General features: G+C 39.6%; 2 protein-coding genes across 5 annotated transcripts in view; one reads left to right on the top strand and one right to left on the bottom strand.

Annotated features, from left to right (window-relative positions):
* Nucleotides 1-7,468, top strand: part of TTC19 (tetratricopeptide repeat domain 19) — a 34,032-nt gene extending 26,564 nt beyond the window's left edge. For all 3 annotated transcript variants that reach the window (XM_011957966.1, XM_011957968.1, XM_011957967.1), the window contains exons 8-10: nucleotides 3,748-3,902; nucleotides 5,237-5,399; nucleotides 6,072-7,468. In XM_011957966.1, the coding sequence (XP_011813356.1) occupies nucleotides 3,748-3,902; nucleotides 5,237-5,399; nucleotides 6,072-6,205 (452 nt within the window). In that variant the 3' untranslated portion in view covers nucleotides 6,206-7,468. The remainder of the gene's footprint in view (nucleotides 1-3,747; nucleotides 3,903-5,236; nucleotides 5,400-6,071) is intronic.
* Nucleotides 7,469-8,791: 1,323 nt separating this feature from the next.
* NCOR1 (nuclear receptor corepressor 1) overlaps nucleotides 8,792-17,804 on the bottom strand; it is a 190,811-nt gene continuing 181,798 nt past the window's right edge. For both annotated transcript variants that reach the window (XM_011957971.1, XM_011957970.1), the window contains 2 exons: nucleotides 13,527-13,706; nucleotides 8,792-11,154 (listed from right to left, as the gene is read on the bottom strand). In XM_011957971.1, the coding sequence (XP_011813361.1) occupies nucleotides 10,967-11,154; nucleotides 13,527-13,706 (368 nt within the window). In that variant the 3' untranslated portion in view covers nucleotides 8,792-10,966. The remainder of the gene's footprint in view (nucleotides 11,155-13,526; nucleotides 13,707-17,804) is intronic.

The following is a 17,804-nucleotide window of genomic DNA, read 5'->3' as shown; positions in this document are numbered from 1 at the left end:
AAAAAAAATTAGCTGGATATGGTGGTACACCTGTAGTCCCAGCTACAGGAGGCTGAGGCAGAACAATCGCTTGAACCCGGGAGGCGGAGGTTGCAGTGAGTGGAGATTTTGCCACTGCACTCCAGCCTGGGCGACAGAGTGAGACTTCGTCTCAAAAAAGAAAAAACAAAAAAGTCACTGCCTCATGGAGCTACATTTTGGTGGGGGAAAGACGCATAGTAAGCACTATCCAGTAAGTCTGCTGTGTCCAGAGTGCTATGTAGATATTTATGAAGGAATCTGTATAGCAGGAATACATTGGGGAAGTATGCTGTCTTATAGAGGGTGTAGGGAAGGTCTTGTTAGTATGAAACCTGGTGAATGGGAGAGAATAGGCAAGTGGCTATTTGTGAGGGAAGAAAATTACAGGCAAAGAGCAGTTACAGGTACAAGACTCAGGTGGTGTATGCTTGACTTACTGGAAGTAAGAACTACTGGAGTTGTCTGATTTTATAAAATTTTGGGGGATGAGGCCTGCTTTCTTACTGTCTGCTGATTCTCATTTATGATGAATTGTCATGTTCACTAATTTTGGATTATACATTCATCTTCAGCAAGGTTTTAGCTATACAGTGAGATTCCAGAATAGTTTTGTGTCTTCCAGGCACTCAGCTCCTGGCCGAAGTGGATGTTATAAATTTAGACATCAAACTTACAGGGTAGTCATTTTTCTCATCTAGATTCCAGACTTGGCCATTCAGAGCTCCTTGTCATCTCCCTGTGCCTGTGATCAGGGGGTTAGGGGAAGTGTAGGTTGGAGTGCTGCAATTCTTTTCACATACATTCTTTTCCTGGGGTTGTGGTCCTAATGGTAATCCTGGTTTTATGCATTGGCTTCAGATCTAGTTCTGTTTAGTACACATCAACAGCTTGAATTCCTGGATTACAGAGACGCTCAAGCTACAACAGAAACCAGGCTTTTGCTGTGTCAACTCACAGACTCTCCACTTTGGGTTTTAGCTTACTCCTAATTTCTGGCACTTGGGGTTTCCTTCTCTTGGGATCTCAGCTGTGCATGGAAAGGATGTGTGTTACAGTTTATCTAAGATTTCTAGGTGTTTGAGGCAGATGGGTTTCATCAATAGCGTTAGGTTAGATTCTCCTTTATTCCCTCTACTAAAACCATTAACACTAATTAGGAAGTGCTAATCAGTTGATTAACAAGTGATTTAGTTTAGCAGAAATTTCAGTGTATTCTTGGAATTTGGTGAACAAATATCTCTAGTTTCAAAGACCCTTGTAGACTTTCCTATATTGCTATTGATGGTGAGGGGGTAGGGGAGAGCTAGAGGCCTATGCTCAAGTTTTCCTAAATTAGAGATGCTCTTTTGCTCTTGTTATAAATGCATATAATTGCCCCAGTACTTTATCAAATTCCCTTTAGTCTATATTTATGTAAACCTAGTTTGATATACTGAGCCATTCTTTTATTCCTGGAATAAATGCTGTTTGGTCATCTCCTTAATACATCTGATTATTCCATTCGGTAATATTTTGAGTAAAAAATTCTATAGTGAATCCTATTTGCCTCATGGACTGAGTATAGTAGCATATCTTTTTCTGTGATCAGAAGTTATTTATGAAAGAGAATCATTTATGTTTGAAGAAGTAAATATGCCTCAGTTTTAAATGACCCTTTAGGGGCTCTATATAAACGATTCCAATATATTTCTCAGTTGTTATTAAAGTACTTGATTTTTTTCTTGTCTAACTTTTAGCAATTTTTATTTTAATGTTTCGAAGAACTATGTTTAAGTACATTACTAGCAAAGGAACTCTGGGGGAACTTTGAAATTTTCTCTTGGCAGTTGCTAAAGGTTTTATGTTTTATAAAAGTTCAGTAATAGTACATTTATTTTTAGAAAAGGTTGCTTTTCAAAAAGTGTTTCCATTTTTATTGTAGTCAGAATGTGCATGTATTTTTAAAATATTATAGCTAAATTGTACCTCATTGTTTTCTCTAAAAAGCTTTACTGCTTTTGCTTCCACTCCACTACTCAGTGATAACAAGGGTAACAATTTTCCGCTAGAATTGCTTGTCACTTTATTCTTGTACTTTAGTTATACCACTAAACATCTTTTTAAATTGTTGCCACAAAATATCTTGCTTTTATCATTTCCACATTGCTCTAGTATATCAACTTTGGGAACAAGATATCATTCTATTTATAGCATTCTGTTTTTAGTAGTAGTATTTCCATTTACAAAATACAGTAATTCTTGATCGCTGAAAATGTCAAATCCTAGAAAACATAGCATGCCTACGCGTGATGTTAACATCATTCTCGAACAGTGGTTGGTTGAAAATTCATTTGATGAATCTGATTTTTCCGAAATAGATGATTCAGACGATGCTGGTGTTCTGTTTGGAAATAACTCCGAGAACACTTTTAGTAGTTTATTTTCACATTGAAAATCACATTTGCTCCAGCCTTAAAGAGCATATTTATGTAAAATTAGGTAAGTGATAGAAGCAAGCTGCACTTTTTTTCTAAATGGGAAGGTATTAGAAAAGTCTCATTTTAGTAACATAGTCTTCCTTAAACTCTGTATGCCACTTGTAGATTTCTGAAAACTGAAGACATGGAAGGGAAAGGGTTTGGTATGAACGACAGCTTTGCTGGCAAATGAACCCAACTGAACATACTCAGTTTGGTGTCTACTAATTTGTTACCTAAGATTATCTAAGGTAACCTCTTTTTCTAGTCTTTTATTATGTGAACATTTACCTCCTGCTGAGTTGTTTGCAGAATTTCCATATAATCTTGCTTATGAACATTTCTACGTTATTTGTATCATCTTTTAGAAGTCTTACCCAGGTTGATATAGGTTACTGTTATGATCTATGTATCCAATTCTTCGTATGTGGCATTAGGTATTTTAAACTTGTTCTTTTTCAGACATCGTATAGTCAATTCTTGAATGTGTTGGGAGGTGCTATGTCATTGTAAGCTTTATTATTCTTCTTAGCTTGTTTCAATTTTACCTTGAATTTTTTTTTTTTTTTTTTTGAGACAGAGTCTCGCTCTTGTCACCCAGACTGGAGTGCAGTGGTGTGATCTCGGCTCACTGCAAGCTCCGCCTCCTGGGTTCACGCCATTTTCCTGCCTCAGCCTCCTGAGTAGCTGGGACTGCAGGCACCTGCCACCACGCCTGGCTAAATTTTTTTTGTATTTTTAGTAGAGACGGGGTTTTACCATGTTAGCCAGGATGGTCTCCATCTCTTGACCTTGTGATCCACCCACCTTGGCCTCCCAGAGTGCTGGGATTACAGGTGTGAGCCACTATGCCTGGCCTTTACCTTGAATTCTTTAAATTCGGCTTGTGACTTTGCACTTCAGGATTCTGAGTGTTCTCTGTCTTCTTCCTGCATTGTTTTTCTTACACCTTACAGATTTTTCATTGGCCTTGACTTTTTGTTGTTAACTCATTCTTCTTTGAGTTTATCTTCATTTGCTTCTGCTGAATATTATTTGTTTCAAACTAAAAATAACATTCCACATTTTAATGAATGTGTGGACTCTTAATCTACTTAAAATGTGGGGTGAAGTTCCATGATTCCAGCTAGTTTGGAATAGGTCGTTCAACTGGATGTTAATCCACCTACTTTGTCCCCTAAGTGACATGTGGGTCCCATTCTGCTGACATATTTGTGGGTCCTGGTAACAACAATTTGGGTAGATTTGCTGATTCCTCTTTTCTCCTTAGTGGAAGAGAAAGCCAATACCCACCTCCTCTTGGGCATGTGCTTAGACGCCTGTGCTCGCTACCTTCTGTTCTCCAAGCAGCCATCACAGGCACAAAGGATGTATGAAAAAGCTCTGCAGATTTCTGAAGAAATACAAGGAGAAAGACACCCACAGGTAAGGGAGGAAAACACAGAAGAGGGAATATAAAACAAAGGTTTCAAAACTGAAGGGTGTGAAATGTCACACTCATTAGTAACAGGATCAGCAGATGGTCTTAGATCCTTCTTTCTCCCCAGTCTACTTATTTTCGTACCACCAGCACCCTCACCCCAACTACTTGTTTCAGAAAGGATTTGGGACTAGTTATCATATTAGGTCTGCCCAGAACTTATCGCATGATCCATGGTTTGCACAACAGAGCAACCTTTCTACAAGGCAGGACTGGTCAGGCTTCAATGGACAGAGCACAGTATTTCAGAGTGGGGTCTGTAGATACTCCCATTAGAAGCTTATGGGGAACAGTTTAATACACAAATATCCTTGCCTCCCTTACCCCACGGTTAAAATGGCAGGAGGTGAGGGAAGGAACAGGGATCACATTAAAAACACTTGTAAACCATTGGCATATTATAGAATTTAAGTGTAACGTGTAAAGCTCTGTGTTAGAACACTAAACACATTGAACTGAAATCATCTCTTTGGGTCTCCCCTCCATCCAAATAAGTTCTTAGATGTAAGGAATGCATTGCTTTGTCTGTGAATGCTCGCTACCCCCAATATAAGACATAACTATTTTAACTGAATGTGTCCCAAGGCTGGGGTACATGGGCAGGGTGAGTAATATGTTTTGGAAGAAAACGGGGGTTGAGCTATGAATTATCTCCATGAAAGGGATTTATGACTTATTATGAAGAGTCCCTTAATAGAGTGAGGAATAATAAACAAGCAAGCACAGAATTCAGATCTCCAAGTACTAGGGTCAGGGGGCTTAAAGCATGGCATCAGTGGGGAAGTAGGTACGGAAGTCTACCTGTTACAGTAGCCAAATTAAAAAAAACTTACTGGGCATCTTCCGAAAATAGATGGTATGTTTCTTGTTTTTGATGAGCCTCAGGGTTATCAGCAGGAACAACATAATACAGTGGGGTTCTAGAGGCAATCAAACCATACGAGGCTGGCTTCTCAAAGTTGCTCAGCTTTAAATGAGATCATATGCATAGCATCTTGCTGTTGTTTTTCATTTGGTGTTTCTAATTGAGTAATTAGTTGGATTAATACGTAGTGTTTCGTAATTTCCAGATTTGTATTTCCCAGAAGGTCGAACTAACATTCTCCACTGTACAGTGTGATTACCAAATGCCCACAAATTTGTTAAAGGCTGGTATCCTTCATCTTTTGTGGAATGCTAGGAAAGAGGAAATCTTATGTATTCAGAGTTGGATGCACTCCACATTAAAGTTCTGTGCAGGCATGTTTTTAAAGAAACAACTCTTTTCTTTTCCATATAGACCATTGTGCTGATGAGTGACCTGGCTACTACCCTGGATGCACAGGGCCGCTTTGATGAGGCCTATATTTATATGCAAAGGGCATCAGATCTGGCAAGACAGATAAATCATCCTGAGCTGCACATGGTACTCAGTAATCTAGCTGCAGTTTTGATGCACAGAGGTAGGTAGCAATGGAAACTGAACTGACTTGCTTTAAGGGAGGGATGTCACTGGATTGATAAATTTGTGAAATGGTATGTAGGGAGGGCAAGGGCCAACAAAGAAACATGTAAATTAAAAGGCTGGTTGAATGGCAGAAAAAGAAGGTATTAATTAGGTTGAAGTACTGTTGTGCTCAATTCACATAACTTCTGCAGACCCGCAGTAGCCTGTCAAACCCCATCAAGCTGGAGAAAACCTTGCAATGATAGTACCTTACGTCAGTAGTGCTTTACGGATTTCTAAATGTGTTCAGTTACAATGTGTTTCTCACAGAGTGCTGGTGAGGCTTGTATGAGAGGAAGTATCAGTTTGACAGACATTTCTTAGTGTCAGCACACTATACCTATCATTTTCAGAAACCTGGTATGACAGGTGTATTACACATACCACCATTCATGAAATCTTTGGCTCTTCAAAGGCCTCAAGACATACTGGAAAGGACTGTAAAGAATCCCCCAGCATTCAGTGGAGTTCCAGCCTATCAGACGGGGATGAAATGAGGCAGCACCAGCCTGTCACTTCATAAGCACACAGTAAATTAGCCCTATATCCACATTAGTGCTATCTCTTCAGAATCACCTGGAAAACATACATTTTCTTCTTACTGTCCCTTCTCTCTGGGTTATTTTAGAACGATATACACAAGCAAAAGAGATCTACCAGGAAGCACTGAAGCAAGCAAAGCTGAAAAAAGATGAAATTTCTGTACAACACATCAGGGAGGAGTTGGCTGAGCTGTCAAAGAAAAGTAGACCTTTGACTTAAATTCTGTCAAGCTCTAAATCCATTTTTGTGTAGGGAGAATAATGTCTAGCAATGCGGAAGAATAGCTGTCATTCCTGTCTCTGTGGCACCCAAATCAATGGCTTAAATCTGTCGTTTTTGATATTCAGGTTTCCTCAATTTAGCCTTAGTGAAGGGGGAGTTGTATACACTGCCATTTTTGTATTTTAAAGGAAAAATGACTTTCATTCCCAACTGATTATGATCTTTCAGGACTGCTGTCAAGCGATGCTTTCAGTTGTAACACGTGACTTGGTGCTGTCCCTACTGGTCTAAGTAGAACTACAGATTAATATGGGCTGGCGTTCCTATGGGCTGTGGGTGTGGTGATTCAGCCTGGCATTTCTACTATAAGTTTTTGGTCTCTTGATTTGCTGCCCTCTCTTCTCTTACTTTATCAATATCTGGCAAACTAACCAGAATTACCTTCTTCATGGCAAAGGGGGATTATGGTGAATTGTTCTTATAATCTGTTTCATGAAGCACAGTATGGAATTTAATGCATAAAAAAGGAAAATATCTTAGTTTGCTACCAGCATCCAGCATGAAGTTTTAAAGTGGGGATTAGGCACATGACAGTATAGCACCCATTTGAATTTAAATAAAAGTGAACCATATGTATCTTGTTATATAAAACTGAAAGTGGGGATGGGCTAGAAAGAACGATGTAACCTTTTGTCTACGTTATCTGAACGCTCTACTTCCTTTGCAGCCTTAGTCACACAACTGAGTCATCTCAAGTACTCTTTAAGGACACACAGCCCAGGCTGTTCTGAGTCAGAATAGGCCCCTACAGGTATATTTTAAAACTTCGTAATTCTGATGTGTACTGCTGCTATAGTTGAACTACTGACCTGGATCTTAGTCCTAGCCTTTTTGCTTTTGCAATTTCAGTATTTTCATCTCTAAACTAGGGAAATACTGGGATTCTTTTTTAGCTGTGGGAGAAGGTATTTGGTTAGATGACTTTGAATGAATAGACTGCTGTGCTGGAAGAGCTTTGCCACACTGCCTCAAAGTATGTAAAGATACATAGGTGGATGCTCTTACCGCAGCAGTCGTATGAGCACATTTTTAGCCATTTACCTAAGGAAAAAGACAGTTTTTCTAGGTACCATGAAGGAAGACTGACCCTGTTGGTATGCCTGTGGGGGTGGGATGTGAGTGGGACTGATAAACTGATATTTTTGGTTCGTATGTACATACTGGAAGAATCTTTTCATAATAAATGAGACTATACAACAAGATTGTATGTATCCCGGTAATCTTTGCATTTCTCACCAAAAAAAACAAAAAAAAAACAAAAAAAAAACTTCCTGAAGAATAAAAACACCGGAAACCTTGAGGTCCAAATCCTCAGGGATTAGACTAAAACTAGAGTTTTGTATGTTGCAGATGTAAATTTCTTCCTATTTTCTGTCTAATCTCATATTTACCATCCAGCTAATGCCATTTATCAAGTCTAGCTCAGGATAAGATACAATATAAATCAGACTGAGTTTCAGTAGAAACCAGTATTAACATATGGTGCTTTCTTAAAAAAATTAATGTCAACCATTCACCTTTTTGCATTGAGAATGTTTTTTACCTTTCCACAACTGCAGGGGTTACTGAAAGGTTTTTCATTCCAAGTTTTATTTATTTATTAATTTTAAATCATCCACAGTGACTCAGTGGTCTGGTTGTTGGAAACACTAGGAGTTTTCAGGACAGTCTCTTCATGTGGGTGTTCTCATTACAGTTCATTTGCACTGTTGTAAAATAAGGTACTGAAGCAAAAGGAGGACTGATCTCCTTTACTGATTGTTCTAAATTCAAAAGTGAATTGGTTAAAATCATGTAATTAAATTTTTTGAACTGTCCAGTGGTCACTGGAGTTTTCAGGGCATAGATATTTTTAAAATAGAATCACTCAGTGTACCAAAATTAAAGCATTATGAAATTTCCAATCATAAACATGCACTGGAAAATTGGCTGTCAGAATACTTCTATGAAGAGTATTAGGAAGACCTTAATTTAGTTCTGGGTGCTAAAAAATCACGTGTAAGGATATAGTGTCAGAACAGTGAAATCTAAGTCTACAAAGAATATCATGCCTTTGTTTGCGGTGAACCTCAGTAAGTTGTCGGTGCTGCTCTGTGCTGTGCTTACCCCTTAAATCATGATAAGGTGAATCTCCATAGGTAAGCCATGTGAGACTTTTGTCCTTTCATTTATTTTGAACCAAGAACTGTTACTAGATTTTAACTCTCATTCTGAGATTTCTTCTCCAGGTGATGGTAAATAAAGTAATACGCACATGCATTATGATGAGGATGGAGTGAGTGGTTCACAGCAGCTCACCTTCGGGTCCTCAAGTGGAACTGCAAGAGTAACAAGTTAGGCTCTGATCTGACATGTTCTCAGAAACTATACAGTTGACCTTCAAATAATGTGGGAGTTAGGGGCATAGACCTCCCAAGTATAAAAAATTCACATCTAACTTTGACTCCTCCAAAACTTAACTACTCATAGCCTACTGTTGACCAGAAGTCTTACGGATAACATAGTCGATTGACACATATTTTGTATATGTATTATATACTGTATTCTTACAATAAAGTAAGCTAGAGAAGAGAAAATGTTATTAAGATTATAAGGAAGAGAAAATATATTTACTATTCATTAAGTGGAAGTGGATCATCATGAAGGTCTTCATCCTCGTCATCTTCATGTTGAGTAGGCTGAGGATGAGGAGGGGTTGGTCTTGCTATCTTGGGTGGCAGAGGTGGAAGAAAATCCGTGTATAAGTGGACCCACACAGTTCAAACCCGTGTTGTTCAAGGGTCAACTGTATTCTGACTCAGAATAGCTTAAGACCCTCAGGGTCATAGAAAAATACCATCATAATCTCTTTTATGGTAGGTTGGCAATATAAATTATTAACAAATTCTAAAATATTACCAGTACCTGAAAAGAAAAATTCAGCAGAAAACTGTGAAGTGGAACATTTAGTCACTGTTTGTCATTCATTTTGAAATTTTTATGTGTTTACATATATCTGTTGTAAATATACCAACTTTCCAAGTACTAGGAACGCCTGATCTAAAGTTTGTGTTGGGGACCTCAGGTATACAGAAGTGGAACAGGGACAGGAGTGAAAGCTTTGACTGGAGACAAATGTGGGCTTATGGCCTATCTCTGTCACTCATTTAACTGTATGGGCAAAGTACTCAACCTGTGTCTTCATCTGTAACATAGGGATTAGACACTAGTGATAGGAGGGTCTTGGTCAGTAGCTAATCACAGAGCTGCTTCCTTAAAAGCCTTGAGTACTTTTGTTTAAAAGTCTAGGTCTACTTGAAAGTCTGTAAAGTACTAATTTTTATCATCTTGAGAGATCTATTTCTCCCCTTTCCAGTTACCAGTGGCATTCTCCCAAAACTTAGTATCTATATGTTATGGAAAGATAATTAAATGCTATGATAAACTGTATGAAAAAAACTTTAAAATTCAGCAAGCAATTCTTAATGAAAGATACAACTGGCCCTCTAGTACCATAATTAGTTTAGAATTCAGTCTTTTAAATTATTTGCACCTTGAGAATCTGTGAAATGAAAACATTTAACAGTAAACTCTTATCCCAAGGAAGCAAAGTGAGAGTAAGTGCTGGTCCACAGCGATGGGGAAAAGGGCTGTGTTCACCATGAGTTTTTCAGGATACAGCACAAAGCACATCTAAATACTACACAGATCATTATCTTTTAACGCAACCAATCATATATATCAAACTAAGGGAAAAATATGTAAGCTTTTCCTTTGGAACCTGAGACACCAGGAGCCTTAAATCACAAATAATCTACTGTAGCTATGGACAGGGTAGTCAAATTTATTTCAAAACAAAAGCTTTGTTGGGCTGCATCAAATGCAGGAGAAAAGGAATACTTAGGGGCATGGTTAAATTACCAGTGTGCATAACAGTGAGGTATGCCTCAAATAAGCCTTTAAAACTTTATAAACTGAACTAGAACATACCCATGCAGTAATATTTTTTCAGTGCTACTAATGAAAAAAAAAAAAATTAAAGCCTGCACTGGAAATTTACAATATGGCAGAATTTGTTACTTCTACCTTCTGACCCTAACGTACAGATTTTATGACAGGGTCTGTGTTAAAAATCTAAACATTTTCACAAGATTTTAAACATCACTGGAAAGCTGAATTTAGAGGAAACAAAATCAGATAAAAGTACAATGCCCGTGACAGCCAACATTATGTAACTGGGCTGTATGAGGTTGTTTAGAAGGCTAGGGTTAAAAAGATAGACAAAAAGATTTTTAAAAATCACCCCCAAAGTTGATGCGCTGATTTGAACATAAGTACACCAGATACTACAGCAAGGGGATATACACTGCAAAAAGGTCATCTATTTACAGAAGAGTGATTTAAAGACATTATGGTTTTCTTTACAAACAGATGTAAGAACAGGAACTGTCCACTTTTTAAAAACTCTACATCTCAACCCTCCACTATTATTATAGTCCACTGAATTGCCTGTATCAAAGGCAGTTTTTTGTATGGTTTTTTCCCATTTGACTCTCCAAATGAATTTCCATCATTTCTTCATCATCTGTGGGCTGGCTCTCCTGAAAAGTCTCAGGGAATAAGTCATAGGAGGGCAGGTTTTTGACCTGCTACTAAAAATTAAACCACCAAAAACTAGAGATCCCTCTCCTGCACCCTGTTCCCCTCACTTTGTGCAGTTCAGTCATCACTATCCGACAGGGTCTCGTACTGTGCTGAGAGCAGTGGGGCAGGCTCTCGCTCCCAGATCCTGTTCTGTTGGTGAGGAGCTGCTTGGTTCACAGCAGAGGGAGCACATGCAATCGGTGTTGGTGGAGTACTGCTGAGCATCCGCATAGTCAGAGGGTTATAAGGAAACTGAGTTGAGCCTGACAAAAGAAAAATTAGGTTTTCATTGTCATGAGCATAACTGCTACTTCATCCAATCCAACTTTTCTAGGATGGAGTAGAATAGAATTGTTCTAAAATGGTCATGTGGCACCATGAAAGCAAAATGAATACAACACGGAAGGGCCAAAGTCTCACCACTTAAATCCTAGCCAATGATATGTAGCAGTCAGTGCGGGTCCAAAAAAGAAGAGTAACATGAATAGCATATGATTGAGGGCTGTTGAGCCCAGAAGAAAAAGCCCAGGCTAGATTTTTAGTTAAGTCTATAACTATCAGGTGTTTCCATGGAGAATCCAAGTTGTACTATTGAGTATTAAGCTCTAATTGAAACAGAGTCAGGTTATACCAAGAGCTTCCTTAACTCTTCAAGAGAAATTCAAGAGTACAGTTCTCAACAACAGACAAGTACCCAGGAACATCTGCAGACTGAGGGGCAGCAGGATGCATGTCATCTGCTGAATCTCACTGGGCAGATTTTAAAGTATACAAGATTGAGAAATGAGGTAATTAATGAAAACTGCTGCCCTTCATCAGTTTCTAGATGTTTAATTTGTCCCCAGAAAGCCGCCTACAGCTTAAGAAAACGCAAAAACAGGCCAGATGCAGTGGCTCACGCCTGTAATCCTAGCACTTTGGGAGGCCGAGGCAGGTGGATCTCCTGAGGTCGGGAGTTCGAGACTAGCCTGACCAACATGGAGAAACCCCGTCTTACAAAATTAGCCGGGCGTGATGGCGCATGCCTGTAATCCCAGCTAGTTGGGAGGGTGAGGCAGGAGAATCGCTTGAACCCAGGAGGTGGAGGTTGCAGTGAGCCAAGATAGCACCATTGCACTCCAGCCTGGGCAACAAGAGTGAAACTCCGTCTCAAAAAACAAAAACATAAAACATAACCATTTCATCAAATAATAAATCTCATGTATGGTCTAATTAATTCTTCCCTAAGAGAGATTTGAGAAGCCGCAACCACTGGTCTAGGCTGTAAGCTTTCAAACTCAAACACAACCACTTTGCATGTGGCATGAGTTTTATAATGCAAAAGGCTGATATAATTTATATATGTCTTAAGGGGCAGGGGACATTTCAGATTTTTTCCAGTGACATATTTGTATTTAATCCTAAGGAAAAGATGGCTTATAATTCTCTGAGACTCTAAAATTCATAATATCCCAATTTTATTTTAAAAGTCTGTTGCTTTTTAAAGCTAGCATGATCATAGTTATTATATACATTTTTTTAAGTTTACAAATAGGCACCAAATAGAAAATAATGAGTGTCCTGGAGTATTGTTTTTCATCAGTTTGTATAAATGTAGTGAATGTACAGAGAGATGACGGCTTTTTTTGTTTTTGTTAAGATGGAGTCTCATTTTGTTGCCCAGGATGGAGTGCAGCGGCGCAAGCTCAGCTCATTGCAGTCTCCACCTCCCAGGTTCAAGCGATTCTCCCACCTCAGGCACCCGAGTAGCTGAGATTACAGACACATGCCACTGCACCCGGCTTACTTTTGTATCTTTAGTAGAGACGGCGTTTCACCATGTTGGCCAGGCTGGTCTCAAACTCCTGACCTCAAGTGAACCGCCCACCTCAGCCTTCCAAAATGCTGGGATGACAGGCATGAGCCATCGCACCTGGCCAGATGATGGCTTTTTAAACTAGTCTTCTCATTTCTAATTTTGATTTCTTAGTATTTACCCTTCATATTGGTATCTTAGAGAAAGTTAAGTTCTCTTAGAAGTGGCATGGGTACATTCAGGTACAGTTCTCAAAGTAACTAAAACCACCTTATTTGCTTTGCAAATGTTCACTACCAGTGTAATTCAGAAGTGAGGAGAATGGCTGAGATTATTTTTTCATAGCTCTTCCTTTGTTTATGGTAATCAGGCTTTGCATTCTAAAAATGTTTCAGGTTATATGTGCATATTCTGGGCGTGTGCATTGGTTGACGCCTGTAATATGCTTTGGGAGGCCAAAACAGGAGGAATGAGTTCAGGAGTTCGAGACCAACCTGGGCAACGTAGTGAGACCTTGTCCCTACAAAAAATGTAAAAAAAAAAAAGGAAAAATTAGCCAGGTATGGTTGTGCACACCTCTAGTCCCAGCTAGAGGATCACCTGAGCCTCAGAGGTCGAGGCTGCAGTGAGCCATGATCATACCATTGCATTCCAGCCTGGGCAACAGAGCAAGACCCCTCAAAAAAATATTTCTATTCTGGAAAGTGGAACCTACTAATGATACAGAAATGGGAATATAGGTTTCCAAATTAGAAGAGTTGCTGAATTTTGAAGAACTAATAACCAAGACATTGATATTACTGCTTTGTCTCATTTCCTAAGTTAAAGCAGGCTCCTTACCTGTTGAAGAGGGCCTGTCTTCCCAGGCCCACCCTGGCGTCTGCCTATGGTAATCCCCTTCTGAATGTACAGAGGAGACTGAAGAAGGCCGTTCGGTTCCTAAGTAGCCTTGCCCAGGGATAGGAGATTTAGATTTCCTGCTGTTTGACTTGCTGATCAGCTTTGGTTTGCAAACTCCTCCTAAAAGTGAAATTCAAGTTAAAGTATTAATATATTAAGTTCTCAGAATGCTAATGATTATATAGTGCTAAATGAAGAAAGCAGAATGGGAACACAGAAATTCCAGATCTTGGTACTCAACCAAACAAAACACTGCAGGCATACCTCAGAGATACTGAGGGTTCAGTAAGTCACAATTATTTTGCTGGTGCATGGTCTTGCCTCCATGTTGATGGCTGCTGACTAAACCTGCATGGTGGCTGCCAAAGGCTGGGGTGGCTGTGGCAATTTATTTTCCTTTCATGAAAGATTTATTTGTAACATGCAATGATTGCATTTTAGCCACAGTAGAACTTTCAAAATTGGAGTCGATCCCTCAAACCCTGCTTTATTAACTGGTTTATGTAATGTAGTATTCTAAATCCTTTGCTGTCATTTCAACAATGTTCACAGCATCTTCAGGGGAAGATTCAATCTCAAGAAACCACTTTCTTTGCTTATCCCTAAGAAGCAACTCATCCATTTCAAGTTTGATGATGAGATTGCAGCAATTCAGATACATCTTCAGGCTCCACTACTAGTTCTAGTTCTCTTGTTATTTCTTTCTTTTTTTTTTTTGAGACAGAGTCTTGCTCTGTCGCCCAGACTGGAGTGCAGTGGCCGGATCTCAGCTCACTGCAATCTCCGCCTCCCGGGTTCACGCCATTCTCCTGCCTCAGCCTCCCAGGTAGCTGGGACTACAGGTGCCTGCCACCTCGCCTGGCTAGTTTTTTTTTTGTGTGTGTGTGTGTGTATTTTTTAGTAGAGACGGGGTTTCACCGTGTTAGCCAGGATGGTCTCGATCTCCTGACCTCGTGATCTGCCTGTCTCAGCCTCCCAAAGTGCTGGGATTACAGGCTTGAGCCACCGCGCCCAGCCTCTTTTTTCTTTTTTAAGGCAGGGTCTCACCTCTGCTGCCCAGGCTGCACTGCAGTGGTGCAATCATGGCTTACCAGCTCACTAAAGCCTCAACTTCTTGGTCTCAAGCAATCCTCCCACCTCAGACCCAAGTAGCTGGGACTGCAGGTGCATACCACCACACCCGGCTACTGTTTAAAATTTTTGCAGAGATGGGGTCTCACTATGTTGCCCAGGTTGGTCTCAAACTCCTGGGTTCAAGTGATTCTACTGCCTCAGCCACCCCAAAGTGCTGGGAGTACAGGCATGAGCCATCATACCCAGCCTCTCTCGCTATTTCTACTACACCTGCAGTGACTCCCTCCACTGACGCCCTCCCAAGTTATCCATGGGAGTTAGAATCATCTTTTTCCAAACTCCTGTTAATGTTGATACTCTTAACTCCTCCCATGAATTACAAATGTCTTTAATAGCATCTAAAATGGTGAATCCTTTTCAGAAGGTTTTCAGTTTGCTTTGCTCAGATCCATCAGAGGAATCACTATGGCAGCTATTGCCTTATGAAATGTGTTTCTTAAATAATAAGACTTGAAAGTAGAAATTACTCTTTGATCCATGGGCTGCAGAATGGATGTTGTGTTAGGCATAAAAACAACATTCATCTCCTTGAACCTTTCCATCAGAGCTCTTGGGTGACTAAGTGGATTATTAATGAGCAGTATTGAAAATCTTTTTTTTTTTCTAAGCAGTAGGTCTGAACAGTGGGCTTAAAATATTCAGCAAGCCATTCTGTAAACACATGCTGTCATCTAGGCTTTGTTCTGTTTCTAGAGCACAGGTGAGTAGACCGAGCATAATTCTTAAGTGCCCTAGGATTTTCAGAATGGTAAAGGAGCACTGGCTTCAACTTCAAGTCACCATCTGTATTAGCCCCTAACAAGAGAGTCAGCCTGTATTTTGACGTTTTGGACTCTTCCAGTAGAAGGCTGTTTTGTTTACATGGAGGATCTGTTGTTTAATGTAGTCACCTTTATCAATGATCTTAGCTAGGTCTTCTGAGTAACTTGCTGCAACATCTTCATCAGCACTTTCTCCCTCCCTCACCTTGCACTTTTATGTTATGGAGACAGCTTCTTCAGCCTCTGAACCGGCCTCTGCTAGCTTCAGCCTTCTGGTCTGTGGCTTCCTCACCTCTCTGAGCCTTCAGAGAATTGAAGAGTTAGGGCTTGGATTAGGATTAGGTTTTGGCTTCAGGGTATGTTGTGGCTGGCTTGGTTTTCTATCCAGACCACTAAAACGTTCTGTGTATCACGAAACACTGTTTTGCTTTATTACCATTTGTGTGTTCACTGGAATAGCACTTTCAATTTCCTTCAAAAACTTTTCCTTTACATTCACAATTTGGCTAATTGTTTGGCGCATGAGGTCTAGCTCTCAGCCTGTCTTGGCTTTCAACATGCCTTTCTCACTAAGCTTAATCATTTCTAACTTTTCATTTCAAGTGACAGACTTGTGATTCTTCTTTTCACCTGAACACTTAGAAGCCATTGTAGGGTTATTAACTGGCCAAATTTGAATATTGTTGTGTGTCAGGGAATAAGGAAGCCAGAAAAGGAGAGAGACAGGGAACAACCAGTCAGTGGAGGAGTCAGGACACACACCACCTTTATGGGTTGTTTGCCATCTTATACGGGCGCTGCTCATGGTGCCCCAAAACAGTTACGATAGTAATATCAAAGATCACTGATCACCATCACACAGATAATAATCATGAACAGGTCTGAAATATTGTGAGAATTACCAAAATATGACACAGAGACACAAAGGAGAGCACATGCTATTAAAAAAATAGTGCTGGTAGACTTGCTTGATGCAGGGTTGCCACAAACCTTCAGTTAAAAAAAAAAAAACAAAAATCAAAGCACAATAAAACAAGGTATGCTTGTATTTACAAGAAAGCCAGAATTTCACTTGTAACAATCAAAACAAAAAACAAGGGTCATCCTCCTGCCATTAAAATGTGGTAATTAAGGAATTGAAATTTCTGGAACATCAAGGCTTCTTTACTGGCCTCAGAGTACAGAAACTGCTAAAGAAAGAAGGCAGGGTGACAAAAATCATACTTCACTAATGACCAACCCCCCTTCCCAATTGGAGTTAATACACCACACAAAGAAATATGTAAAGGAAAAACTGCAGAACAAAGCTTCTTCATGCTACTACAGGACTTGAGCAGAGGCTCAGCAAGTTTTGATAGCCCTTTTGGATTTTCCACACTGTGTAGCTGATGAACTCGGCAGAAGTTCACAGAAGTGAGACACCTCTGACTGTGCTCTAAAAGAAAATATCAAAAAGAGCTCAGAAGAGATCAGAGCCCAGGTCACCATCAAACTTTTTCCTCAGCCGCAGCAAAACAATTTCACACTGCCCCAAATTCCTATACAACCAGTACAATTGTAATTGCCTATGTCACCAGTCTTATAACCTTAAAACATACACACTTAAAGCCAATAAAACTTGGAAGGTAAGAACAGAAAGAGGAAGATGATGCTCATTTTTCAGAGGAGGAAGTACACTGATAAGGTCTTAAAGTTAACATGTATAGTTTTTTTTTTTTTAAAGATCTCTAATCTCTTTAATATTTTTCTTAACCATAGTGAGATAGATCTTTTGCTTGATGATAACAGAAAAATAAATCTAAGCTAAAACAGAAATACTGCTGAACTTCAGATAATTTTTAAAAGCACAAGAGATATTAGTTCTCAAAATATTAAGGAAAAGGTTATAAGATTAAAGCTTAGGATTATTATGGTTTTTTTGTGTGCTTGTTTTTAACAGAATGTATAAAATCTCATTCTAGCAACTCTTTTCTGGCTATCCAGAGACATACCTGACACAATGCTTACCAGATAGAAGCATTAGCATTCTGGATGATGTGCTCTGAAGAAGTGTTTCTTTTTCTTCCCTTTTTTCCTACTTTTTTTCTTTTTTGAGACAGGGTCTCACTTTGTCACCTGGGCTGGAGTGCAGTGGCACAATCGCGGCTCACTGCAACCTCCACCTCCTGGGCTCAAGTGATCTTCCTACCTCGGCCCCCACAAGTAGCTGGGACTACAGGCGTGAGCCACCACACCCAACTAATTTTTTGTAATTTTTGTAGAGATGGGGTTTTCACCATGTTGCCCAGGCTGGTTTCAAACTCCTAAGCTCAAGTGATCCACC

Source organism: Colobus angolensis, unplaced genomic scaffold (genome assembly GCF_000951035.1).
Source record: "Colobus angolensis palliatus isolate OR3802 unplaced genomic scaffold, Cang.pa_1.0 Scaffold452, whole genome shotgun sequence".
In the NCBI taxonomy this organism is placed as follows: Eukaryota; Metazoa; Chordata; class Mammalia; order Primates; family Cercopithecidae; genus Colobus; species Colobus angolensis.
The sequence above is the reverse complement of the archived record's forward strand: the minus strand, read 5'-3'. Positions and strand labels throughout refer to the sequence as shown.